The sequence below is a fragment of the Lemur catta genome, chromosome 5 (assembly GCF_020740605.2).
Source record: "Lemur catta isolate mLemCat1 chromosome 5, mLemCat1.pri, whole genome shotgun sequence".
NCBI classification, from domain to species: Eukaryota; Metazoa; Chordata; class Mammalia; order Primates; family Lemuridae; genus Lemur; species Lemur catta.
The window spans coordinates 4,678,266-4,706,263 of NC_059132.1; the positions used below are offsets into that span (position 1 = coordinate 4,678,266).

General features: G+C 36.2%; 1 protein-coding gene and 1 long non-coding RNA gene across 3 annotated transcripts; one reads left to right on the plus strand and one right to left on the minus strand.

Annotated features, from left to right (window-relative positions):
• Window positions 1–964: 964 nt before the first annotated feature.
• Window positions 965–27,980, minus strand: LOC123637808. The gene is made up of 3 exons (XR_006735074.1): window positions 27,785–27,980; window positions 5,812–6,021; window positions 965–995 (listed from the first exon to the last, which is right to left on the minus strand). It is a non-coding gene; the product is annotated as an uncharacterized LOC123637808 (long non-coding RNA).
• Window positions 11,777–26,328, plus strand: MYOT (myotilin). 2 transcript variants are annotated; one of them, XM_045550853.1, is made up of 9 exons: window positions 11,777–12,132; window positions 16,413–16,587; window positions 17,934–18,038; window positions 20,521–20,570; window positions 21,156–21,288; window positions 22,504–22,711; window positions 24,759–24,924; window positions 25,350–25,483; window positions 25,694–26,328. In XM_045550853.1, the coding sequence occupies exons 1-9, from the start codon at window positions 11,777–11,779 to the stop codon at window positions 25,864–25,866; spliced, it is 1,500 nt and encodes a 499-aa protein (XP_045406809.1). In that variant the 3' UTR covers window positions 25,867–26,328. The 2 variants fall into 2 exon arrangements, with proteins under 2 accessions (XP_045406809.1, XP_045406810.1); XM_045550854.1 differs by having other exon boundaries at window positions 20,524–20,570.
• Window positions 27,981–27,998: the final 18 nt, after the last annotated feature.

Below are 27,998 nucleotides of genomic sequence, written 5' to 3' on the forward strand. Positions count from 1 at the left end.
ACTCTCACAAAAACAAAAGGCAGCTTCAATTCACAGATTTATTTTAATCTTACAAATGTATTATAAAATACTACATACATAGAAAATAGTAAATATAATACATATGTACAGTTTAAATAATAATAAAATATATACTCTGTAGCCACTATCCACCTTAAGAAATAAAACATAATATATTAATAATATTAATAAATCTTTTATATCACCTAAATTTAAGTCTAAAGCAAATCAAGCCTGATATGGTTATCAAACTTCAAGATGACAAAGGGTTTTTAAAGACTGAAAAGATATTCCTGCAGGTACAGGATTAAAAAAAATAAAATAAAATAAGGACTGAAAAGAGCCACCAAGTATTAAGGGATTATATATTGAGATTAGGAAGAGATTAGATAAATCTAGTCCCAATGATGGTATCAAACACTGTATGTAAAAGACTTTTAAGTGGGAACTAATTTTTTTTTCATTAAAGCATTATAATATAAAGTAAACTTATGGACTGGATTTCTGGAATAGTTAAAATTTTAAATATTCTATTTCCGTAAACCAATGGCTTTCTGAAAATTATTACATTTTGTTATTCAGGCTACATCTGCCAATCTTCCTCTTCTACCTGGAAATAACATAAAAGTTCTTTGTGAGGCCATGTGACTTAAATAATGGTTTAGGGAAATAAATCATCATAGATACAGTGTAAAAAAATATTGGGTTACTGGCTAGATGCAGTGGCTCATGTCTGTAATCCTAGAACTCTGGGAGGCTGAGGCAGGAAGATCACTTGAGGTCAGGAGTTTAAGACCAGCCTGAGCAAGAATGAAACCCTGTCTCTACAAAAAATGCAAAAATTAGCCAGGCGTGGTGGTGCAGTGGTACAGGTGGTGTAGTCTCAGCTACTTGGGAGGCTGAAGCAGGAGGATCCCTTGAGCCCAGGAGTTTGTGATTGCTGTGAGCTGTGATGACACCACTACACTCCAGCTGGGGCGACAGAGAGAGACTACCTTAAAAAATAAAAGAAAAAAAAAAGTATTGGGTTACAAATTTAGGAGACCCTAACTCTAATCTCTGTAGAATTATTGGCTCTGAAGTGAGCTCTAAACTTCCAAGTAGCTAACACAGATGGAAACACAACCAACATTAAGAATCAAGGTACCTATATGGAAAAACTAAACCAGTATCACAGGAGAAGCCCAATTATTCCTAGTATTGAAAACTGAGGTAGCTTTCTCTAGTAAATCATCACAAAGACGATATGAATATTGACACTATCTGCTGTGGTCTGCATGTTGGCGTCACCCCAAAGTTCATACACTGGAACCCAATATTCCATGGGATAGTGTTAAAAATTTGGGCCTTTGGGAAGTGACTAAGTCATGAGGGCTCCAATCTCATGAATGGGATTAGTGTCCTTATAAAAGAGACTTGAGGGAGTTCCCTTTCCCCTTCTGCTATGTGAGGACACAGAAAAAAGGTGCCATTTATGAAAGAGAGAGCCCTCACCAAACATCAGATCTGCTGGTGCCTTGATCTTGGACTTCCCAGCCTTTAGAACTGTGAACAACAAATTTCTATTGTTTACAAATTACAAATTACCCATTCTAAGGGATGTTGTCAAAGCAGCCAGAACGGACTAAGACATTCTTTATAGTAAACATAGCAGTGTTTCAGTGGATTTTTTTTTTTTTTTTGAGTGAGACAGAGTCTTGCTTTGTTGCCCGGGCTAGAGTGAGTGCCGTGGCGTCAGCCTAGCTCACAGCAACCTCACACTCCTGGGCTTAAGCGATCCTACTGCCTCAGCCTCCCGAGTAGCTGGGACTACAGGCATGCGCCACCATGTCCAGCTAATTTTTTTTTTATATATATATATTTTTTAGTTGGCCAGATAATTTCTTTCTATTTTTAGTAGAGACAGGGTCTCGCTCTTGCTCAGGCTAGTCTCGAACTCCTGACCTCGAGCGATCCACCCGCCTCGGCCTCCCAGAGTGCTAGGATTACAGGCGTGAGCCACCACGCCCGGCCTTCAGTGGATTTCTTACCGTAACAAAAATGCTGAAGACTTCAGACCAAAACACAAATTCACAAATTTTAACCTATGCCCTCAGAAATGATGTTTTTGAGAAATGATTTAATACCTCTTCTGAGTACAAGTGCTATAACTCTATAAAGGTCAACATCTTGATTTCTAAAACAGAGAATGTTAAAGTAGTTCCATTCTTAGTCAAGAATGCAGATGTTCTGGATTAACCTGCTGTCTGTAACTAACTTGTTGGTCCTACTGTGAAGACAATACACTTGAACTAAATTGTATTAAACCCCAGTAAGATTTAGACAGAATTGCTTTTTTCTCTTTCTCATAGGTGCCCAAGGAAGTAAGAAAACGTTTTATCTCTGGGATTGTGCTTAGAATATGCTACAGAAATGTCAGAGTACGTGAAGAATTTCATGTGGATGTACATTTGTTGCATATGAATATAGGGAAAATTCTACTTTAAAAAAACACTAAGAAAAGAAAAAGAAAAGAAAAACCCTAAAACTTAGTAGAGAAACTTTGAAGTGATTATTTGCTTTAAAAGTTATTTCCTCTGGACAACTTAAGTGTTTAATAACAGCCCACTGGTTACCAGACTGAGATAAAGGAAATTTAAAGTGAAATTATTAGGGGCCATAACTCACTAATATTTCGTTAAAAAGGGGGGGAGAGGGAAGCCCTGAAATTGTGTAAATATAGAGAAATATAAGGATTATAGGTAAAAAATATGTGCTACATTCAAATGTATATAGTGAGGTATTTCTAGGAAAGTCACCTCTAATCTTTCATTGGATTGTGTTTGGTTTTGCTTCCCCCACAGGATAAAGAAGAAAACCACTAGAGTTTCTCCAACCATAAGTTCCCCAGTTAATGAAACTCCAACTTCAGATCAAGTTACTCTGCCTTAGTTCAACCACTGTGTATTGAAGGTTCAGTTTTAAGCCTTCTGAAAGGGTCCCAGTAATGGAGACAGGCCCAGAGAAGAATGAATCAATTCAGTTTCCTTAAGAACTATACGTGAAGAAAGCCTCTGGCTTTACGCCCTCAGAAAGAACAAGAAAGAAATCTATGGGTCTCAGAAATAACTCCATGGTTATAATCTATGACTTGGCCATTTATCTGTGTGCCAGACCATGGGGGACAGTTGGTTTCTAGGAGCTCAGTCCCATAACAGAGTATTCCAACTATCCAAGGAATGAATTCCCTTTGAATTAAAAAGGGGGAGAGATGATTTTTTGAAAACCTAAAAGATCCAACAAGAGTAACTGTATGGAAGAAGAAAACAATTCAGTCAGTAAAATTTAGAAGTCATTTAAATATTTAATATATAGTCCCTAAATACTTGCCAATACCCATTTCTCAAATATAATTGCCCAGTGTTGTATTTCACCATCTCAGCTTATGGGATGCTGGACAAGAAAGAAAAAAGGGTGGCATTGGAGCAGACAACCAGACATTGAAATTAGAAGCATATCTTTTTCAAAAAGGAAACTTAGGGTATGGTCAGTAGCAGCTACAATTGAACTAGTTAGTTTACAGCTACCATGAACCTGGGTTTTGGGGCTTTGACAGTATGGATCATAGATAGCGTCATTTTCTCTTTATTCCTTAAACGATGCCAAGTCCTGCTGCACCCTGTCAAGATTCACTTGTATTGTAGCCCCTGTGTTTACCAAGGTAATTTATCCATATTGCATGATGGAGTTTAGATTGTATAGATAAACTGTAGATTTTATCAACAGGATTAAAAAGTAGGAAAGGGCTAGGCATGGTGGCTCACACTCATAATCCTACACTTTGAGAAGCCAATGTGGGAAGATCACTTGAGGCCAGGGGTTCGAGACCAGCCTGGACAATACAGTGAGACCCCATCTCTCCAGAAAATTTAAAAATTAGCCAGGCGTGATGATGTGAGCCTATAGTCCCAGCTATTGGGAAGGCTGAGGCAGAAGGATCACTTAAGCCCAGGTGACAGTGAGCTATGATTGTACCACTGCACTCCAGGTTGGGTGACAAAGTGAGGCCTTGTCTCAAAAAAAAAAAAAAGGAGGAAAGGGGAAAAAGGACTTCAGAGATTATTATCATTTTACATATGAGAAAATTAAGGTTGAGAAAAGGTGAAATGATGTGCCCAGTATCACAGGGCAATTCGTGGTTTGTCCTGTGCTCTTCAGACTTTTTGCTTCTTTCGGTCTCCAGCTCTGGATGGCAATGCTTAAACTATCCCCTCCAAGGAGACTATGCTCTGCCCGACCTCAAGGCTCAGTCAAATTCTCCTTACTAGTCATAAGATGCCCTTCTGAAGAAGTCAAAGTGCAAAACAACATCTCTTTTCTGCTTAGGTCACAGAGATCACTTTCTCCCCTATTACCCACTAGAAACAGTGTAATTCAATCACCTGTGTCAAACTGGAACTAGAGCTGAAACTTCTCTGGACTCTCTGTCTCCCAGTTACCAACCCTGACAGAACGGGAACCACTGTCCATTGCTTGTCCAAAGCATGAAAAGCAGAGCAGGGATTCGACCAGACACAGGATGGGAGACAAAGGAAACAAGCATTAGGAGTAACACTGCTGATGATTCTGGAAGCTTGCTTTCAGCAGACTCTGCCAGACACACGTCTCTCCTGCTGCGTTCCTTCTCCACAAAATGCACCTCCGGGCATCAGGCCTCAAGGGCCAGGGTGGTCCTTATGCCACACCTAGGTCTCACTTGATAGAAGGACTTCAGATACTCCCTCTGTGGTCTCAGAGCCAAATTATAATATAAAATTTAATTTTTGATTCTAGAGGATTCTGGGGTTGCAGGTAGGGGAGAGAGGAAAATCAGGATTTAAGGGGTAAATTTACCATAAATGCCACCTATTCGTTTATGCATTGTGAGACTAAACCAGCTATAGTTAATAAATACTTTTTAATATATCAATATAATTCTTGTTCTTTACAGAAAGTTTTCAGATTATTTACCTGAAATCAGCCTCAAACCTCAAGGTTGGCTAAGTATTTTGCTAGCCCTATTTCACAAATAAAGAACCTGAGTTCCAGAGAGGTTAAGAGTCTCTTTTAAATTCCTATTACCAGCTTCAACCAGCCAGTGGCAGAGTTAAGATTTCGGCACAAGTCCTCTACATGATTCAGGGATCTTAAATGGTAATATAGTAGTCCCCCACTTATCCACAGTTTCGCTCTCCACGGTTTCAGTTACCCGTGGTCAACTGTGGTCTGAAAATAGATGAGTACCATACAATAAGATATTTTGAGAGATGGAGAGGCCATAGTCACATAACTTTTATTAGAGGACATTGGTGTGATTGTTCTATTTTATGATTAGTTATTGTTGTTAATCTCTTACTGTGCCTAATTTAGAAATTACACTTTATAATAGACATGTCTGTACAGGAAAAAACACAGTGTATATAGGGTTTGGAACTATCCACAGTTCGGGCATCCACTGGGGGTCTTGGAACATATCCCCTGCAGATAAGGGAGGACCACTGCACTGCCCATGCTACTGTGACCAATAATAAAGACTAAATACATGACTAGGTGTGTACTCAACAAAATAATCAAATACAGCAAAAGGAAGAGTTTCAAATTTGAAAAACAGATCTTGGAGAAGTAAAATAACAACTTTGTCCACGATGCTATGAAGTTAAGATAAAAATAACTTATATCTGACTATCGTAAAGCACACTATAGTAGTACCCAAAAGAATGCCCAGCAGCTCCTTGTTTTGCTTCAGATGTAGTCAGTTGTCAATAATTATGATGAAAAAGCATGCACACTTACTGCAATTGGCATCTCAAAAATCATTGTATTTGGGGTAACCATCTTTTCCATTCTATGAACTTTGTGTTTGTTCTTTACTATCTTCAAGACATCTCTACAACCAGGAGTCAGTTAGTCGTGTTTAAATGCCAAATCCAGGCCACAGCCACAGGTCAAGTTCACTGGTACAGAGAAAAAGGGCAGACAGCCAACTCAGATGACTTCCGGATTCTGAGGAAAAGTATCATGATAAGCTTGTCAATTGCTTTTAATTCCAATTAACCTTCAAATCTAATCATGTTTTAAAGCTTAATAGCTGATTTATTACAGGCTTAAAGATTTGTCTTGTTAAACAATTATTATTTCAAATCCAAATGATAACAACAACCAAAAAAGAAAAGATAATTCTGTTTTGATGAAAGAATAATAGCTGTAAAAAGATTGGCTTATTCTTATAGCTAAATCTTAATTATTTTCCTAATAAGTTCTCAATATAGAAACAAAAAAGAAATATGAAAATAAACATTTCTGAAAGGGCAAAGCAAATGAAAACTGATATAACTTTCTAAATATCTTATTGTACAATTTTCCTACAAAAGAAATAATTTAGGGAAGGATAAAAAGTATGATCATCTGCCTCATGCTAAACTCTGAGTTTATGCTTTATAAACAATTTCACATCTAACATTCACATAAACATTTTGAGGTATGTGTTATTCTCCCCATTTTATAGGTAAGAAAACTGAAATCAAAAATACAAAAAACCTGGTTAAGGTCACAAAGCTAGTAAATGCCAAAGCTAGGGTTCAAGTCTAAGATAGTTCTTGTGCCAAATGAAGACAATACATTCATTTAAATATTAATTCAAGACAACTGAACATTTGTACATCATATTTAGGAAGAAACATCTCTTCATTACACAAAAGATATGGTATTTCTTTTGAAAATAACATTTATTGCATTTTTGGAAAATAAAGTAATATAATCTTCTTACAATAAATCTGGAAATATATACTAACATAAAGAAAAATTTTTTAATTATTTATATTCTCACCATCCAGAGAAAACTATTGTTAACCTTTTTGTGTGTTTCTCTATGTAATACTATAGTATTTTTATAATGTAATATTCAATTTTATTTTAATCAGAGAGACTAAAAGAAAAAGATTCTCTTAGAAGAAAAAGGCCACCCCAGGATTAGTGTTTCAGTAATGTTTCACATTTAGAGAAGATGTATTTATCTGGTCTACCCTTTATGTTAGAAATGAAGAAAGTCCAGAAAGGTAAAGTAATTTTCACAAGCTCAAAGAGCAATTTAGTGGTAGAACCAGGACTAAAGTCAGGTTCTGGCACTCTGCCAAGTATTTATTCCTTCATGTACCTTTTCTGAGTGTCTCCAGAATTTAGTCTGTGACTTCAGATTACAGTCAACCTTGTATTTGCCTCCAGTTTTCTCTCATAAACACATCGCCCCTTTTCCCAACTAAATTAATTTTCATCATTTAAATTCTTTTTCTTGTTTTATCTTTAAGAAGTTTTTTTTTTTTTTTTTTGAGACAGTCTCACTCTGTTGTCCGGGCTAGAGTGCCGTGGCGTCAGCCCAGCTCACAGCAACCTCAAACTCCTGGGCTCGAGCAATCCTCTTGCCTCAGCCTCCCCAGTAACTGGGAGGACAGACATGCACCAAGATGCCTGGCTCATTTTTTTTATTACTATTATTATTTTGTAGAGACGAGGTCTTGCTGTATTGCCCAGGCTGGTCTCAAACTCCTAGCCTCAAGCAATCCTCCCACCTCAGCCTCTCAAAGTGCTGGGATTACAGGCAGGAACCACCTCACCCGGTTCTCTTATTATTTTTATTATGTTACTTGTATTTGCATTTTAAGTCTCTCTACTTTGGATTGAAAGGCATTGTCTCTACTAATGGAATCTGAAATATCAGTGAGCAGATGTGGAGAAACATTTTGGGAGATTCCTGAAATAAGACTTTGTAGGCAGCCACCTACTCATCAAGTCCAGCATGCTTTTTCTACTAAGTAATGGCTGCGTGCCTAAACAGCAATTATTAAACTTTCTCTCAACACCAGAGAAAGGTACACCTATATGGTAAGCTGTGAAGAATTTTCTGTGGCTCATATGTGCTCCAATATCTATTTGCTAGACCTTAATGAACATGGTAATTAAATCAAGATTGGAGGACCTCGCCATGAGGGAGGGGAATTGAGGCACTAAATGGAGATAATTTTACTCTATTGGCCTGATTCTCAAGCCACCTATTCCACGCCACCACATTTGTTAATTTGAAGGTTTCTTCCTCTGTAATTATTTACTTCTCTGCACAAAAACGGAAACCTAAATACCAAGATGGTCCCCATGGCAAAAAGAGAAAGGAAACTGCATAATTGTTAGGAGTAAAGGGAGATGAAAGAAAGCACATTAACAGCTCTAAATGTATAGATTGCTTACTTGTTTGGTTGTTTCTTAAGTGTTTAAAGACTCTTTTAGAATAAAAGTACTAAGTGAAGGGAGCACATGCCATACAGATTCAGAAAACTGCTAACGAAACACAATTGTGTTTTTCCACCTCCCTACCTTCCCAGTGACAAGTCACCATGACCCCGCTCTCCTGCCTTTGTCCAGACTACACTCCCTCTCAGAACAAACTGTAGGAATCCTAATCCATCCCCCACTCCCGTTAAGCAAATGAAAGACTTCGTATGAAGAATCGTATAATACAAATCAACTGGGAGCCCATCCATCACTGGGCTTATCGCTGGAGAAGTCTTATTAGATAGAAGAACTCGTCTTGAAATATTATTTTCCTTTTAGTCCTTGTCTCTTAAACAGGAAAGATTCAAAGCCCCCACCACAATTTTTAAAATGGAGTTTTCTTTATATTTTTTTCCATTTCCCAATTCAGTGTTCTTCCCCCACATGAGCTTGCTAAAGCTCATAGTCAAAATTCATGTCTAAAATAAAGAGGCCTGCAAGAGAAGCTCATGTAATCCCACTCCTTAAATATCACTAAGACATCTGAGATATTGTTTAGATTGTGGACTCTTACTTTGACATACCAGCATAGGTAGATGGACAGGCAAGCACATCAGATGTCACTGTTTGGCAGCTGATAAAAGTCAGTGGTGCTATAATACTAAGCACAGAGCCACCAGATTAGTCTGTGAGAGAAGGAGATGCCTCCTTCCTTCTCTTCAATAGTGGGTTAAACCCAGCTGGCACCCTTTGGAACTTCGGGTAAGTCCTTTCTTTATTCCTCCTACAGTTTTGGGTTATGTTTTTGTTTTTTGTCCAAAGCTGAGCACTGTGTACAAAGATGATCTTCAGATAAAAAGTTTGAATTCCACAATATCATAATCGTTTTATACTAAGATTTAAAAGAGAAAAGGACTCATTCGTTCCATTGAGACTGGAAGGCATTATACAAAGGATGGGGGAAAGATAGTTGTGTGTCATTATTTTTAAACTATATTTCCTTTAAAAGGGACACTTGATCTGGCTATAATTATGGTGACATCCTATGGCATCAAATATCCTCTATCAGTCTTTTGTGCAAGTCTGTACTACATGGGAAACTGAGAAAAAGTTAAAATTTTTAATCTAGGAGACTCAACAGTATTTTATTTACAAAATCTTTGAAATTCATTTTACATTTTTGGAATAAAATGATACTATTATGTAATAGAATCTATTATAGAATTGAATTGTTTGAACAATAACTACAAACATGAAGAAAAGCCTTACAGAACTACCTGTGTAAACATCTGCATAAAATTTTGTTGACACATGGATAAAGTGAAACTTTTGAAAACATATTTATTATTGAGCTTTAAAAAAATCACTAATTGTTAACTATGTAGGCCAATACCAAAATGTACGAGATAGTTGGCATTCTGAAAATAAACATAAAGAAAAATAGGGAACAGTTTTTAGAAAACATTATTGGCTATTTCTTAAGCAGTTTATTCCTTGCTATTTGAAATTAGTCTGAATAATTTGCCTTCCCAGAAAGGAATTCAGGAATCAAATGCTGAATTCAATTCTGCAATAGAATGAGTAAACCCGTAACTACATAACTACTTTGCCTTGAAATAGACTTTCTTTGAGAAGATCTAATTAAAGCCCTCCTGAATGTTTTTCCCCAAAAATACAAAGGCCTAATGTAGTTCGTTTCTAAAATGAAATATTCTAGTTGAATGTATTTGTGTTCATAAACTTGAAATTAACAAATAAATAACTTTTTAAGTATTCTTTTTCAATTGAGTCTTTCTCTTGGCTGTTCAGTTGCATTTTTGTTCTTTCCTAAAACTGCTAGCTTTAATTTAAACTATATAAATAACCTTAGAATAAAGGTGTTTGGTCTGGAAAAGTTTCATTAACAGTATTTTCTTCAAGATAATAACTAAAATAACTACAAGACTTTATTTCAATGATAATAAACAATTTGGTTAACTTTTCAGTTAAAAGATTTATCATTATCTCAGTACTGGTTTATACTATGTGAAACAAAGCATGTAAATGTATTTTGAATTAAATTATCTGATATTTTGAATAAAAATAGGACTAGTGTTACAATTTACAGGGCTAGTCTTTGTGTGTAATGTCTATACATAGTCCACTTAGATTTACCATACTAATGGGAAAAAATCAGAGGCAAATATAATTCTTCAAGGTTGATCTTAATGGCAAATGTTTCACCTAAGGAAAAATGGGGATCTACTGTAGGAAGGCAGGAGGGCCACCGCAGAGCTAAGTAAGAGAAATGACACCCAGCTTTTCTTGGTAAGGTGTAGACTAGCTCTATAGGTGTCTTACTTACTTCTATACTTCCTGCTTGCCATTTGAAAAGAAAAAGTAAAAGAGGAGCTATAACAATTTCAAAATTAGTCTAAAATACATACTAAACAAGTAAAAATAATAAAAAGTAAAGCTCTAAATAATTAAGAGAACATCAAGACCAATAACTAAAACCTATAGTCTAAAAATAGAAAAAAATTACAAATGGCTCTGGAGTGCAGTTTGTAACATATTATACACACATAGTCACTCCCTAATTGTCATCTAGTTTGGTACTGGGGTCAATTCACTCAAAGTTGACAACAATGAGCTGTGGATTCACTTTTACTTTGTGAAACTGAGAAAGGGCAAAGGAGTAAACATAGACATTACAGTAATGTTTTCTACAAAAAGAAGCATATTACTTCCCTTGGTTTACCAAGATGTTATTTATTCATCAGAGACCATCGGGATATGAATTAATTGTTGTATCAGAAGGGCTATTAATCTGTTTTGATGAGCAATGGGAAGAATCCAGACTCAATGAAAGCTAGCATGTTATATATTTAACTGCTATTAATTTAAAATCATCACATCTCTGTGGTTAATGAAACTGCAGCCTCTCGGCAAAAACTAATCATGAGACCATAAAATTATCACCCCAAGCATCATCACATAATTTCTTTTCATAAAACTTGGAAAAGTCAACTTGTGCTCCCACATCTTAAAGCCCCTGGGCATGCTTTCACCCAGGGGCAAACACCAATGAATCCTTTTTCTTATTCTCAGGAGAAAAGTCATTTGTGCAAAGATAGAAAAAAAGAACGGAGAAAACTAAAAACTAGTAAAGTTCCACCCTGAGGTGACCTTAAAAGCACAAATGCTAAAAAAAAAAAAAAAAAAATGTACTCAAGGTTCTAAAGATGTCAAATAAACAGTATTGTTGTTTAAGCAAATATTGTAACTTAACTATTTTCTCCTTTGAAGGAACAATATTCTTCAAAAGAAGCCCACTCCACCAAAGCCCGGCACACAGTATTCTCAGGATCTCAACTAGGGGCAGATCAAGGTTGCTTCTGATTCCTTGCAACTTTCTGTAATTCCAGGCTTGCAGCCCTAAATTCAGGACCCCACCCTTCCAGGAACAAATCATTATAGTAATAACCTGCCTTCATCTTCTGTGTATCAGCTAAGCATGTTTAACTACGAACGTCCAAAACACTTCATCCAGTCCCAAAATCCGTGTGGCTCCAGACTGCAGCCTCCTGGACCAGAAACCTCCAGCTTCTCTAGCCAGACCAAACAGTCTTCCATTGTCATCCAGCCCCGCCAGAGCACAGAGCAAAGATTTTCTGCCTCTTCAACAGTGAGCTCTCACATCACCATGTCCTCCTCTGCTTTCCCTGCTTCTCCCCAGCAGCTTGCTGGGTCCAACCCAGGCCAAAGGGTTACAGCCACCTATAACCAGTCCCCTGCCAGCTTCCTCAGCTCCATATTACCATCACAGCCTGATTACAGTAACAGTAAAATCCCTTCCACTGTGGACTCCAAGTAAGTGAATTTTTATATACTGCATGTACAGTGAGCTCACATCTAAGGAGTTTGGGGGGTATGCTGCAGTAGTCTTTACTATCCAAAAAGGCAATGTGACCTGCTGGTCTCATTCCATAACTCTCCTAGAACACACTGAACCAGGGTACTGGCAGTAAGAGGTCTCCTGACCCATTCTCCAGTATCCAGGCTGAGCTGAATCCAAATTACCTAATACCGCATACAATTACTTACCCATTACTTCCCATCTTTGGAAAAAAAAAGATTTCTAACAAACTCAAGAACAATAAACTTTTCCTCTAGTCCTAAACTAAGCTCCTCATGCTGTATATTTAATTCCTCTGGTTCTGGGCTCAGCTGAGATGAAGAACACCTGTCTGCTCTTCCTTAGATAGGATTTCCTCTCACATAAGCAGAGGCTATTAAGTTTCTTCTCAGTCTTAGTCTTTTCTTCCTATCCATTTTCCCCTCTAATCTTGAATATCCACTTAGCTAAAAAAAAATTTTTAATTAACAAATTAAAGAAATCTGGGACTCAGACACTCAAGTGTATTAATTTCCCTTACTATGATCAGAAGAGGAAAGGCTTGAATAGATGAAGGCTTATGACCTTAAGTTTCCTTTGGCAATTCAAACCATACCTTGTCCAACTTGGTTGGACTGATCTAAATACAGGGAAGAATACCTGCAGCCTTATGCAAGCACGTACTATTTCCACAGCCCTACGACTTTCCTAAGAGAACCTGATATGAAAAAGGACATAGTGGCTGTGGTTGTGCTTTTTTTAAAACATGAACTACTTTGTGCTTATGCAAACTTAAGGCTATCAGTTTTCCTTTTCCTTGGCTGACTAGAACATCAGAGAATTAAATCAGAGGCATCTCAAAAATTGTCTGATGGAATACGTCTTGTTGCAGGCTTATTGACACATTTACTCATACTCACTAAGTTCTTATACTCTTCTTTAGAGGCTAATTTTTCTAAAACTTCATACTATTGGTGACAACTCTGGAAACCTAGTTGAACTGACTACAATAACTTGCAAAGAAACCTTTTAAATATTTTCAGAACTAAAAATCTGGAAAACCAAAAGCATTTGCTAGAAACCTATAGACATTAGGTTGAACCATTTGAAATGGCTGATAGTCAACTGCTTTTGACCTACAAAAATGGCATTCTCGTAGGTTTGACCTAATATTTTAAAAGGACACCTTCAAGAATTAATCACCCTCTCTCTCTTCCCTCCCAAATTCCATTATACCAATGTCATGCATTGTAGATCTTTCTTGGCTACATTTACTCAGATGATCATTTTCCATCTAACTTTTTATTATTTCCAAATTTCTATTATGAGCATTTTAAAATCTAAAATAACTTTTCCTCACTACATTTTTCTTAGTAAAGTCTTATAGTCCTAGTCCAAATTCCTACTCAGAAAAGAAAGCTATCAAACAAATATTCACTGAGCCTCAACCGTGTACCTAGCTCTGCACACAGACCTAAGAAAAGAAAAAAGGCAAAAATAGAATAAGAAATAAAGCCTAGGAGTTTCCCAAACTAGAGATCAAAGATCCAGCTTTAGCTGTTCCATTTTCAGAAACCATAGATAACTCTCTTAATCTTCCCATAGCTACTTGATACCCATTCCCATGTTCAGCTGTACAGAGTGGAAAGTCTTGGCCCTTTGAACATTTGTGCCCAACTCCCTCATTGTTATGGTGGGCTCAAGTTTGCACTGTCTTCTAAAATAATCCCTTGAATTCTAACCTAGAGAAGTTTGAAAGCTTTATTTAGCTTTTTCATCAATAGGAAGCCCTTAAGCAAACATTTTATTCAGTAGATTAAACCAGAGACTGAAAATTAAGGGAACTCTTTAATTCTAATTATTCCTTCCAAAAAGCTACTATGTGACATTCAGCAAGTGATTCAGTGCTCTTATCTGTAACAGTATTAAGGATTTAGGTAATTAATGATAGAAAAAAGACCTATAAAGCAGGGTGAAAGTATAATATTAGTTTACAAATAGGAGCAGGTATCAAGTCCTAACACTTATGTCACCTAAACTGGGAATAATGGGGGTATTCAGTGAATGAAGTGACTGAGGTACATATACATCAGTGATTCTCAGTCTTGGCTTGGATAATCCTTCAGAATTTCACAGATATAACAGCCTGAAAACAATTACTCAGTTGCTAATTTTCTTTAACAAACATGTAACTTTTATAAAGATGATAAGCTAGCATTTAAAAAAAAACAGTAGGCTATTATAATTTCATATAGTTAGAGAAATATGAGTTCTATAAGACCAAAGGAATTTTGCCACTTTAGCCTAGGAATTTGATGTTTAAAAAAAAAAAAAAAGTCCACCATTTTTAAAAACACTTTGACTATTTACTTACCTGAACAAATCAGACTATCTAGGCTGGGCGCAGTGGCTCACACCTGTAATCCTAGCACTCTGGGAGGCCAAGGCTGGTGGATCATTTGAGCTCAGGAGTTTGAGATCAGCCTGAGCAAAAGTGAAACCCCATCTCTACTAAAAAAATAGAAAGAAATTATATGGACAACTAAAAATATATATAGAAAAAATTAGCCTGGCATGGTGGTGCATGCCTGTAGTCCCAGCTACTCGGGAGGCTGAGGCAGGAGGATCACTTGAGCCCAGGAGTTTGAGGTTGCTGTGAGCTAGACTGATGCCACGGCACTCTAGCCTGGGCAACAGAGTGAGACTATGTCTCACAAAAAAAAAAAGAAAAATCAAAAAAACAAATCAGACTATCTATATTAAGGATTAATATAGACAACCATGAAGATCTAAAATGTGAGGGGAAATGTGTACTATCAACTTTCAATATAGAGTATCTTGAATACAATGAAAAACAGTCACTCATTCAACTGACACTATCTCCTATACTCATGCTTTGTGTTAGTGGATATAAATGATACATTGACAAGTAATAAGACATCTTTTTTCTTCAGAATGTTTACACCTAGTGATTACAAACCAAGTCCCCAAAGCCAGCAACAATTAAAACTCTGGCTCCACTTGGAGGAAACCTATTTCCATTTAGCTCACAAGTCCTTTTAATGATCTTTGAGAATATTTGGGCAGAATCATGTCATAGAACAGGCTAAGGCTCTCTTATCTGCATAGCTGGAGAACATTTGTTATAATAATGGTAAAATACTCATTGAGGGCAGTGGCCAGTTTCCTCGCATTAAACAGATTCCTGTAGGCTAGCCCCTGTGGAGCCATAAATGAATAAACTAGGTAAAAAATGAACAAAGCACTATGAAAAGTGTTGAGCTACCTAACAGACCTAAAAACACAAGACTCCCTAAGCACCACCGCATCCTTTATCAGAATCAACAGGAGAACTATGAGAGGGGCAAGAACACCTTAGAAGAAAATTTACGATCAGAATTTAAAATAAATACTTTAACCAAATTCTTCAACTACTATTCAAATTTGCTTTTTTCCCCCAAATTCTTCTTTTTAGTTTGCATTTCTTTCTTCTTCTTCCTCTAATCATCTGTTTCTTTCTCTAAAAATCACTTTAGCAATGTTGAAGAAACTGTCATTACTTTAGAAGTTATTTGTTATATAGTGTCATACTTGGATTTTCTAGAATGTGAAATTAATAGAAATTGGAAATTACAGGAAAGCCAGAGATGGTGTAACTGTAGACTCCATTCAAAGTGACAGAATACTGACTAAATACCAGTTGTGTGCTGGTAAATGTCTAATAATCGGCTCTGGAGGAAAAAGCCATGATTTGCGGTATTTACCAATTTCCCTGATGTAAATACTTCCACTACCACCAATTTTAAATTATGAAATGAAATCACAGATAGCTGGAACAGATGCTCTCTTGAGCCCAAGCACACCACTGCTTAATATCTTCCCATAAATCAAACTTAAGAAATTGAGTCATAAGATTGGAAGAACACTCAAGCTGCCATTAACTAGACTTACTCTCCCATTCTTTAGGGAAGATCTTCAAGGAAGGATGTCTTCCTTATGTCTAATCTAAATCCTTCCTCCTGCCACTTAATTTTCATTTGCCAAGAGAGAAAAAAAAAGGTGGTAACCATTCTTATAAAATCTTTCTTGATTGTTATTAGGGTAATTGACATTTTTAATAATACTATTAATAGTAGTACTAAGGGGTAAACTCAACACATCTAAAGGTGACTTACAAAATACAGCCAATTCAATTTTAGAGACCACTTTTTAAAGATCTTCTTTTTAAAAAATCTTTTCTTTTTCCTTTTTAAAGCTATCAACAATCCTCAGCTGGCCAATACATAAATGCTAAGCCATCCCAAACTGCAAATGCTAAGCTCACACCAAGGACTCCTGATCATGAAATACAAGGATCAAAAGAGGCTCTGATTCAAGATTTGGAGAGAAAGCTGAAATGCAAGGATACCCTTCTTCATAATGGAAATCAAGTGGGCAAGATGTCTATTTTGTACAAAAGGCCAATTAAATTATAAAATCTAATTTCAATAAGAAAGTTCTTTCTGTCTCGCAGATCTATGTCCATATAATCAGCAAGGAACACGATTATCTTAAAAGTAGGAATATTTGGGTCCTACACCATATCTCTCTGCATGAAAATCACCTCTTGATTTTCAGTAGTAAAAGAATGAAGCAAATGATAAATCAGTCTGAATGATTTAATGAAAATTTTGTTTTAAGCATCTCATAAAATATGTCTGATGGCCAAATAACTAATGGGAAATACTGTTAACCCAACTTCTCTGTGTACGTTGGTGTGTAATATTGATGGACAAATAATTATAGCTATAATTCTTATTATGTAGCTCTTACTGTGAACATTATATTACTCATTTATCTTTTTTTTCATTGTTCTCTTTTTAAGAGACAGAGTCTCAATCTGTCTCCCAGGCTGGAGTGCCGGAGCAAGATCACAGCTCACTATAGCCTCAAATTCCTGGCCTCAAGCAATCCTCTTGCATCAGCCTCCCAAAGTGCTGGGATTACAGGCATGCACCACCATGCCCAGCCCACTCACTTATCTTTGCAATAGTACCCTATGCCTTTTGCATATCAGTTGCACTGCTCTCAATCAGAAGTTAGTACAAATATTCAGTGTTCATCTAATAGAAGTTATTTCTGAATGTGAGAACATGCAGTACTATATTCAACAACAGGCTGGGCACTGTGGCTCACGCCTGTAAACCCAGGGTTTTGGGAGGCTGAGGCAAGAGGATCACTTGAGCCCAGGAGTTTGAGATCAGCCTAGGCAACACAGTGAAACTGTCTCTTTAAAAAAGACTATAGGCATGTGCCTATAATCCCACTTACTTGGGAGGCTGAGGCAGGAGGATCGCTTGAGCCTAGAATTCAAGGTTACAGCGACCTATGATTGGGCCACTGCACTCCAGCCTGGGTGACAGAGTGAGACTCTGTCTCAAAGAAAGAAAAGCAAAAAACAAGGCAGACTAGAACATGCAGAACAAAGGGGAAGGAGAATAATTTCCCTTTACTTGGGAAAGCCTTATTTAAGGGTGATTATGGCCGCCTGCCTTTTGTAGGAGCAAAAAGCAAGCCTAAGTGAATCTTTACTAGAGATGAGGGAAGTGGCACTAGAATGGAAGGAAAATGCTTTGAATGAAAGAAAAGTCACTTTTAAAAACATAAAATCTATCTACAATTCAATAGATAGAACCATACTTCTTTGAAGTTCTGACTTAAGAGTATTTTTAAGGTATCTTTGCACAAACATCTTTTCTTAAATCTCATTACTATCTTCTTATTAACTTCTTTAAAGAGGCTAACATATGAGGAGAAGATGGCTCGCAGATTGCTGGGACCACAGACTGCAGCTGCCGTGTTTCAAGCTCAAAATGACAGTGATGCACAAGATTCACCACAGGTAAATTATTAATAAAATAATCTTTATCTAACTGGGGAACTTTTATTCTGTGCAATTTTTAAATGTCTGCTTTTCTAAATGTTTACAAATAGCATCTGAAATAAAAGTCAATCACTTCCATTCTCCATTAGATATATAAAGAGGCCATGATGGGCACATATATGTGTATATATGTGTATATATGTATATATATTTAAGATTTCACCCCATTTTCTGGTAGTTCTAATATCCAGATACAAAAATGTCACAAAGTCAAAACAGCAGAAGGCTAATGGTATCACTTTTTATCTGGACATTTAGGGGTCAGTTAGACCTAGGACTCTTTTTACAATGTCTAAATGGACAGAGAATTTATGAGTCATAAATCTTTAACAGAAGTTAAAACTCTAAAGTAATTATAACCTTTTCACATAAGCTGTTTATCATTTCAATGTTTTAAAATATACTCGTGGTACTAAGGAAACATCCAATTCCTTCTGCCATATTCAAAAATGCTTATTAAAAAAATTCTTATGAGTAATGGTTCTAAGATTAACAAAAGCATCCTTTGCAAGGAAGGATTAACTTTACGGAGAGCATAAAGTGAATATTCCACAGGCTTATGCCTAACCAATTTGATTTTAACAAGTAAACTTAACCCCAAAGAGAAATGTATGACTGGAGAGGCAGACTGAAGTGTTAATGCTCTTTCTTCTATGGGTACCTCTCATTCCTTCCCAAAAAGTCTACAAGAAACTGGGAGGCAAAGAGGTGAAATTAGGAACTCAAGAATTCTAGCTTCCAAGTATAGAAAACAGAAAATAAGATTTTTGTTTCTGTTCAATGAGACTAGACCTACTAAAAAGGATGGAGCAGAGTCTAATGGAGCAAGAACGAGAAACTGAAAAGAGAACTTAAAATTTTTTGGCTGCTAAACAGTTCATGCATTCGTTAGATCAACTAATTTGCAAGAAGCACCTACTGTGTTTTGGGCTCTGGACCTAGAACAGGAGGTTACAGCAAGAATGAGACACAAACCCATATCTATTAGTGGAAATTACTCAAAGCAATGTTATACTGATGATGGTTTGTTATAAATGCACAGTATATGATTCCAAAGGCAAAGATGTATTGTTTTTTCTCATTTATTCCTTAAAACTTTTAAAATGAAGGTGATAGTACTAGGCAAAAGATAGTGGCAGAAACACATTATTATGAAACCAGAAAAGACAGATCTTACTCCTTTTGTACACTTTAAACATTATACCCAAATAATACAAATGTCATCAAACTATGGTATAACCAAAATACTACATCTCTGAATATAACTATATACATGTTCAAACCACCACTATAGAAAAAAGTCAAAAATTTAATTTGGATATTTTGAATGTAATTGTATAATTTTTATTTTACAAAAAATTAGTTGATTCGATCACTGAATTGACCGGCTGTTTTAATATTTTTCTTAGAGAACCTTAAGGCTAGCCAAAAATTGTTACAGAGTTGTAAGACTTTTGTTTTAAAATGACAAAATACATTAGCTCAACAGATGTGTCCCAAAATAAATTATTTGTACTCAGATTTTCTGTGTCCCTAATGCAGATTTATCTCAGGTATTTCAATAGAGACTACATTTTCTACTTCTTTGTATCTCCCACTGACAAGCACAGTGAAATATGAATAATAGGCACTTATTTATTTATTTAGAGTCAGGGTCTCACTATGTTGCCCAGGCTGGGCTTGAAATCCCAGGCCCACACAATCCTCCCACCTCAGCTTCCTGAGTAGCTGGGATTACAGGCACATGCAACCATACCTAGCACTATTTAATCAATTAATTAATTATAATTGTCATCAATTCCTGATTCTATTTGCAAACAGTAATAATTTTCTGGTACTCAGACATAAACCCTAAAAGATGTTTGCTTAAATTAACAATATCTTTATTAAATAGGAAGTAATTAATGCTATTTTTCCAAGCTTTTTCATAGCTCTACACATATCTTCCATGGTGTTCATCTGGATTTTGTGCCAGGAGCTAAAAAGAGAAGTATTTTCCAGTCTAATATGTGTTTACTGCTGTTGATGCCACTTTTGAGCAGTAGGCATAATACCTTCGATCTACTGCCAAGACAAGTGACTGCATATCTATTCCTGTTTTACTAAAGGACAACCTGTACTATGTGCTCCCATTTCAAATCCACCAGGAGGACATATCACCCTTTGTCATAAAATAGTCATCTGAAAAGTGAACCACCATCAATTCTAAGTCTAGCTAATTTTCATAAATAATACTTGTTGCATAGTCTATTAATTCTAGGGATTTCAGTAGCAGGTTAATGCACAATATTTTAAATGTTCAAAAGCTGAATATGTAGAACTTACTATGACTATACAAACACAGCCAAAATAGAAATGTTCCTTTCAACAACTACTTAATTCTGCTTCATTTCAAGCTAGCAACTGCATGTTAGCATTCTAACTTTGTTTTAATTTCAAGCAGCACAACTCAGAACACACACGACTGCAAGTTCCTGCATCACAAGTAAGGTAAGATTTTTTTAATTTTTAAAGAAATATGTTTTGTACCTAAAATATTTTCATCTTAAAAATGTAATATTTATAAAGCTGTCAAGCCTACTATAGTAAGCGTTACCTTTTTAAAAACACAATCTGTATTTTCTAATGTCTGAGATGAAGATTAAAATTTTTATGTTAATTATCAGAACTATCACAGAGGTAGTTTTTTTGTAATGTTTTGGTCAAAGAAGCCAAGACCATGTTTCCATGTTAAACAACTTTCTCATGACAATGGAAACCCAATTCTAATTATACAATCCTTGCAGATGATAAGAATAAGCTATGGTGTACTCTGCATTTTAATAGATCAATTTCTTTACCAATTTGTAGTACTATAAAGAGACAAAGATGTACTATTTGTACCAGATGTTTCTAAATTGCTACCATTTCTAATAGTCCTCAAATACGCCACAGCTAAATACAGCTCTATTGTTATTACACTATCAGATCAAATAGTAGACTGTGGGGTTTCAAATTTGATGGTTAAACTGTATTTGTGTAAAGGAAAAGCAATGACAATATTTATGCACAGTTATTATAAAAATATTTTTGTAGAAGTAGATCATCCTCAAGGGGAGATGTGAATGATCAGGACGCAATCCAGGAGAAATTTTACCCGCCACGTTTCATTCAAGTGCCAGAGAACATGTCAATTGAAGAAGGAAGATTCTGCAGAATGGACTTCAAAGTAAGATTTTTAAAGTATTGGGAGAAATTAACAATGGGACACCAAGTTTTGAAAAATGTCCTCTTCCAGCTAGGCACACTGGCTCACACCTGTAATCCTAGAACTTTGGGAGGCTGAGGCGGGAGGATCACTTGAGCCCAAGAGTTCAAGGCTGTAGTGAGCTATGATCACACCACTGCACCCAGACTAGGTGAAAGAGCAAGACCCTGTCTCAAAGAAAAGAAAAGAAAAGAAAAGAAAAGAAAAGAAAAGAAAAGAGAAAAATGTCCTCTTTCTATTTCATGGTTTGCCACACAGATTGAAAAGCTTGTTATAGTGAGTAAGAACACAAATTCTGGAATCAAGCTGACCTAAATCTGAATCCTGGCTCTGCCACTTTCCAGCTATATAAATTTAGACAAGGCAGTCAACCTCTCTGTGTTTTTGTCTCTTCCTCTGTAAAATGGGAATAACAAATACACCTACCTCATAAAGCTAAGAAAAATAACTGAGTAAACAGGTATAACTAATAAATACTCTATGTAAGTGAAGCTATCAGAGCAATAGGACTTCTAAAGTATAATGCCTCTCTAATTCTCCTCCATCAAGAAATTCAAGACATCCTGCTTTCTCTTGGCCTAGTTACTCAAGCTAGAGTAGCTCTTTAGAAGAGACTACATCTTCATTGTCCTCATTTTGGAGAACTTTTTCTTGTAAAAGTTTTCCCAGATTCCTTATGGCTTAACACTGGATTTAATTGTTAAGGCGTATATAAAAACATTTAACAAACTGCCATTTATTTACCAAAGAACACTGTTTTAGAAAAATTACTCATTAGATCAGCAAGTCTCACATTTATGTGCCTCTAGCCAGAAAAATCGTATGACTTCCATGTTCCTGTGGAAACTAATATGACTTCCATATTCCCATGGAAACTAATATAACATAAATGAATGTTCTAAATATAGTAATTAAGAGATCATAAAGATCTCTTTTACATGTAAAAGAGCTAGATGTGGTTTGAGATGGTCTGAAAATATTATTAATACATTAATGTCAAGAATCTTAATTTCCCATTTGTTTAAAAAATTATAAATATCCTTTTCAGCTCTTGCTTTGCATTTCCTTCATAAACCCACTCAGATACTGGAATTGTTGAAATTCATAAATGGACAGAAGGGTTCCAGCAATGCTAGACTTTAAAATTCTAACATCTCCTTCTGTTTTTGTTTCTAGGTGAGCGGGCTGCCAGCTCCTGATGTGTCCTGGTATCTAAACGGAAGACCAGTGCAACCAGACGATTTGCACAAAATGATAGTGTCTGAGAAGGGTTTCCATTCACTCATCTTTGAAGTGGTCAGAAGCTCAGACGCAGGGGCTTATGCATGTGTTGCCAGGAACAGAGCAGGAGAAGCCACGTTTACTGTGCAGCTGGATGTCCTTGGTAAGCCTCCAAAGAGACCTTTGAGAGTTCCTTAAAATCTAGCAGTATTGAAGGAGCATTTTTAATGAACGTATTAAAAAGATAAGCCCAGACAACTTCATATTGAAGACTAATGTCTACACAACCTAGTAAAATGCCCATTTTTATTTACAAGCCACAGAACAACAAGAAAAAGATGTTTTTAAGGGAAGGTCAATGTAACTAGAATGACAAATCTACCACAAAAGCTTTTCTGGAAAGGAAATAAATCACACAATTTTTGACAGACCAAGTAAGGTAGTATAAGCATTTCTAGATGTAACTATAGGGTCTCAAAGTGAAAATTTTAGTCTAATCATTTCTCTGGGCTACAGTCTAAAACAACCAATTTGCCTCATGTTTTTATCCAGAATTGTCACAGTTTATCATAATTTTAAATCCATAGTTTAAAACTGAATACTAGGCCAGGTGCAGTGGCTCACACCTGTAATACCAGCACTCTGGGAGGCCGAGGTGGGAAGATTGCTTCAAGCCAGTGGTTGAGACCCCATCTCTACAAAAAATAGAAAAAATTAGCCAGGCGTGGTGGCACGGGGCTGTAGTCCCAGTTATTTGAGGAGGAGTTGAAGCAAGAGAATCACTTGAGCCCAGGAGTTTGAGGTTGCTGTGAGCTATGATGATGCCACTGCACTCTAGCCCAGTGACAGAGTGAGACTCTGTCTTAAAAAAAAAAAAACAAACCCAAAAAACAAAAAAAACTGAAGAATAAATATCAACTTTCATCTTTACATTATGTCCTTTTTACTAGGAAACTAGTCTCTGATAATAACAATAACATGCCTACTTGCTTTAGAAAACAGGTATGACAAAACTCGTATCTCAAATCTGTCTTAAGGCAGTTTTTATAAAACTGGGGTCTGGTTTTAAAATTTTATGGTTTAAATCCTTTAAATATACAGGTTGAGTATCCCTAATCTGAAAATCTGAAATGTGAGATGCCCCCAAATTAACATGACACTCAAAAAAAAGGTTCACTGGAGCATTTTGGATTTTCAGATTAAGGATGCTCAACCAATATACAGCAAATGTTCCAAAATCCAGAAAAATTTGAAATCTGAAATACTTCTGGTCCCAAGCATTGTGGATAAGGCATACCCAACCTATACCACAACTGTAATAGTTTAAGCCATGGTGTACTGCATGAGAGATATTTTGCTATAATTCACTGTTATTATATAAAAGCTTGATCAGGTTAAAGGATAAACTATTTTTTTGAATTCGTATTCTACCCAGATCAATAAAAAATCTTTAAGATTATTCTATGATATACTTAAGGGCTTCAATCTAAGGGAAAAACTAGTGAGCCACAAAATTCAGATGATTAAATTTGGGGCAAATCCTATTTGTACCAGTGGCTTCAGAAATACTATAATATTAGAGCCAAAAGAGATCTTGGCTGGCATCTGTCTAACCATTTCTCCTTCAGAAAAGCCAAGGTTGTATTGTATGATCATTTCCCCTTTCCCTCAGGTAGCTGAAGAAAAGTAAAGTCATAATAATTACTGGTATTTGTATATTACTTTAACAGTTTACAAATTATCTCTTCAATTGCTCCTCCCAATTATTTTGTGAGGTAGGCACGACAGTCACTACCATCTGATTTTTTTTTTTTAGCAATAGACAAAACTGAAGCTCAGAGAAACTAAACATAATTTTGCCAATTTGACTGGCTCATGAAGCCAATAGAGAAGCTGAACCCAAGATGTCTGGATACTCTTTCCACCACTCATGCTGCCTTCCCATAGATGAGATGATAAATGAGAATATGACAAATTATTTGAGTGAAACATGATTATAAATACAACAAATCATTACACTACAGTTTTAGAAGTTTGAATGGTATAATAAAATAGTATCATATATTATTTTTACTAAAACTAAAAGTTTCCAATTCTGTTGTTGCTTTTCAACACTTTAATATCAACATATAAATTTCATAATTCTTTGGCTTGATTTAATGTCTTTTTTATAATATTTTGCATACTTCAATTTTTTTATTAATATATAGCAAAAGAACATAAAAGAGCACCAATGTTTATCTACAAACCACAGAGCAAAAAAGTTTTTGAGGGAGAGTCAGTGAAACTAGAATGCCAAATTTCAGCTATACCTCCACCAAAGCTTTTCTGGAAAAGAAATAATGAAATGGTACAATTCAACACAGATCGAATAAGGTAGGAGATACATTTCTAAACTTACTATCATTTATTTGGGTGAATCCAGTTATATTTTAACATACCTCATAAATGGCATGCAATGATGATCTGAATTTGTCTAATTTTTAAAAGACATATAATAAAACTTCATTAAGCCAGATTCTACTAATCAGAAATTTAAGGCACAAAGGCAGCTAGGATTTACCTTTTAGTCAACAGTAAAGAAAGATGGCTCAAGGAAATAAATGACATGCACAAGGGGGGACATCTAATTCAAGAAAACCAATAGCTGTTTGGCCATGAATAGATACACTGCCAGAATTTTCAAATGCTTCTTTTTTTCTTATTAATCTCACATGACTCTGTATGTCAGAGATATCACTTAAATAAACTTTTACGGAAAAATTAATTCTTGTACTTTCATTTTTTGAATTTTTTTTCAGCTTATATCATGATAATACTGGAAGAGTTACTTTACTGATAAAAGACGTAAACAAGAAAGATGCTGGGTGGTATACTGTGTCTGCAGTTAATGAAGCTGGAGTGACCACATGTAACACAAGACTGGATGTTACAGGTATGTCTCACCATCACCCCAAGTGTTATAAAGGAGTTAACCAGAAAGATTTAATAAGAAATGCTAATCTCAGTAAAGTACAAAATCTGAGGGATTGTCCCCATACATAATCAGTTTCTATTTTTTTCTTTTCCTATCTAATAAATACCTAGCACAACCAATTTGTTCACAACAGGTTTTCTGAATTAGCTTTTATTTGATCTATTTCAGCCCGTCCAAACCAAACTCTTCCAGCTCCTAAGCAGTTGCGTGTCCGACCAACCTTCAGCAAATATTTAGCACTTAACGGGAGAGGTTTGGATGTGAAACAAGCTTTTAACCCTGAAGGAGAATTTCAGCGTCTGGCAGCTCAATCTGGACTTTATGAAAGTGAAGAACTTTAATAACGTCACCAACGTTGGAAAACACACAACTACACTATTAAGAATATATTCAATTACATTTTTGAAATAAATCCATAGCTGTATTGACAGATTATAACTTTAATTAGGTAATATAGTTAATATATATTTATAATATTATTTATCCTTTGACTCTTGCACATTCTATCTACTCCCATTTGCCTACAGAAAATCTGGGTATATGGATTAGTAATTGTAGAAGACTATCTTAAAATATGGGATTTTAACATTTAAGTCATACATATTTAACAATTACAGGTTATGAATTAACATCAACTTTTCAAACAAATTTAATGCTTGTAATAAGGTTAACTGGTACTGCTTTCTGAATACTGTTTTACCCGTTTTCTCTTGTAGGAATACTAACATGGTAACATGGTATTGATTATGTGAGTGTTCCATAGCTTTATGTCAAAATAGAATAAAATTCAAATATTTAAAACAGACTGTTTCCTCTTACAGAAGTCTAGATCTTTAAAATAAAACTTCTGGGTTTTTTTTGTTTTCTTTTTTTTTTAGAGACCAGGTGTTGCTCTTGCTCTTGCTCAGGCTGGTCTCAAACTCCTGAGCTCAAGCAATCCTCCCTCCCACCTCAGCCTCTCAGAGTGCTAGGATTATAGGCATGAGCCACACCCGGCCAAAACTTCTGGTTTTTATATATTAAACAACACTTAGCAAAAGCTATGAATAACAAGTTTGAAAAGGACAACAATATTATATTCTAGAACAATGTGGAGCTCACTTACAGTTCAGCCAGTTCCTCCTGAAACTGAGCTAGACTTTCCATGGTTTGCACTTCAAAAGCAACCATTAGTAACTTAAATCATGACTGAATCTCTCCTGAATTCACGATTTTATTTTAACCAAATAGGTCTCTAATTCTTCAGGATCCCTGAGTCTACTGTGCTCAAAGGAATAAGAATAGTTTCTGGAGGTCATCTGCTCAATTCTTATATTTAATGTAATTCGAGCACGGGTGTCATGGCAGAAGGATCCCTTGAGCCCAGGAGTTTGAACAGCCTGGGCAACACAGCAAGACCTCCATCTCTAATAATAATAATAATATAAATTTGAATACCCATATTTGAGTGTTTTTCCTACAACAATTTCAAGTTCAGATAACCTGTTACATTAGAAAGATGCTTACATTTTGTGAGCATCTGAGAGTCCCAGCACAGGAAAGCCCAAATCCTTTCATTAAACTATTCTCTAGGGCAGTAGCCCTTTTTTTCTCTCAGGCCTCTAGTTCACTGACTGTCAGCCTTTTGCCTCTCCTGTTCCTTTTATCAATGGTAGTTTTTGACCCTCGCTACTGTGTAACCTAGTTTTGCTTTTTATCTACACATAAAACAGCATTTATCAACATCACTCTACATCTCTTTCAGGGAAATAACAACAGTGGCTTTATCTCTTACTTTCAAAGCAGCTTAATGGTTTTCTTTGCAAGCTGCCCTGGGGCGTTTGGACTGAATTCCATTCCATTGTCCTTTTTATCCGCGAGAATCTCCCCTGTCTTCCATCCTGTGGGGCTTTTGACTGCCTTAATTTACAATTTTTTTTTTTTTTTTTTTTTTGCCTTTTCTATAGCTGGTTTACAAATCTCATCTTTGCAAAGCTTCTGGGCCAGATGTGGGTCTGAGCTCCCAAAGACTACTGTTCGGGCCTACCCTTTTACATAATCACTGCAGATTTTTTTAAAGTCTATTTTAATTAACATCAGGTGGAAAGGAGTGGACGCCACTTCTAGCCACAACTCTCAGTTAATCTGCAAGTAGCAGCGGCAGCGTGAGGTCACCGCACTCGGGTTTGGGCATCCGATAGATTCTGCCCCAGTTTGGGGTAGATTAATCTCTCAGCGCCTGGGTTTCTTCGGGCCTAAAATGAGGACAAAAATACCTACCTTTCACGGAGGTGGATGTGGAAACTAAACAAGGCGATAAATGTTAAAGGTATTCAAGAAAGAGGAACCGGTTCTAATTAACTACTACGATTGTTTAAGCCCACAGCCGGGTCTGTCCCAGAAGCTGGCCGTGTGCAGGAGACAACCGTAGCCAGCCCCAGCCCGCCTGGGGCGAAAGGCGGCCAGGGGTCCCTGCGGCGCATGCGCGCTCGCG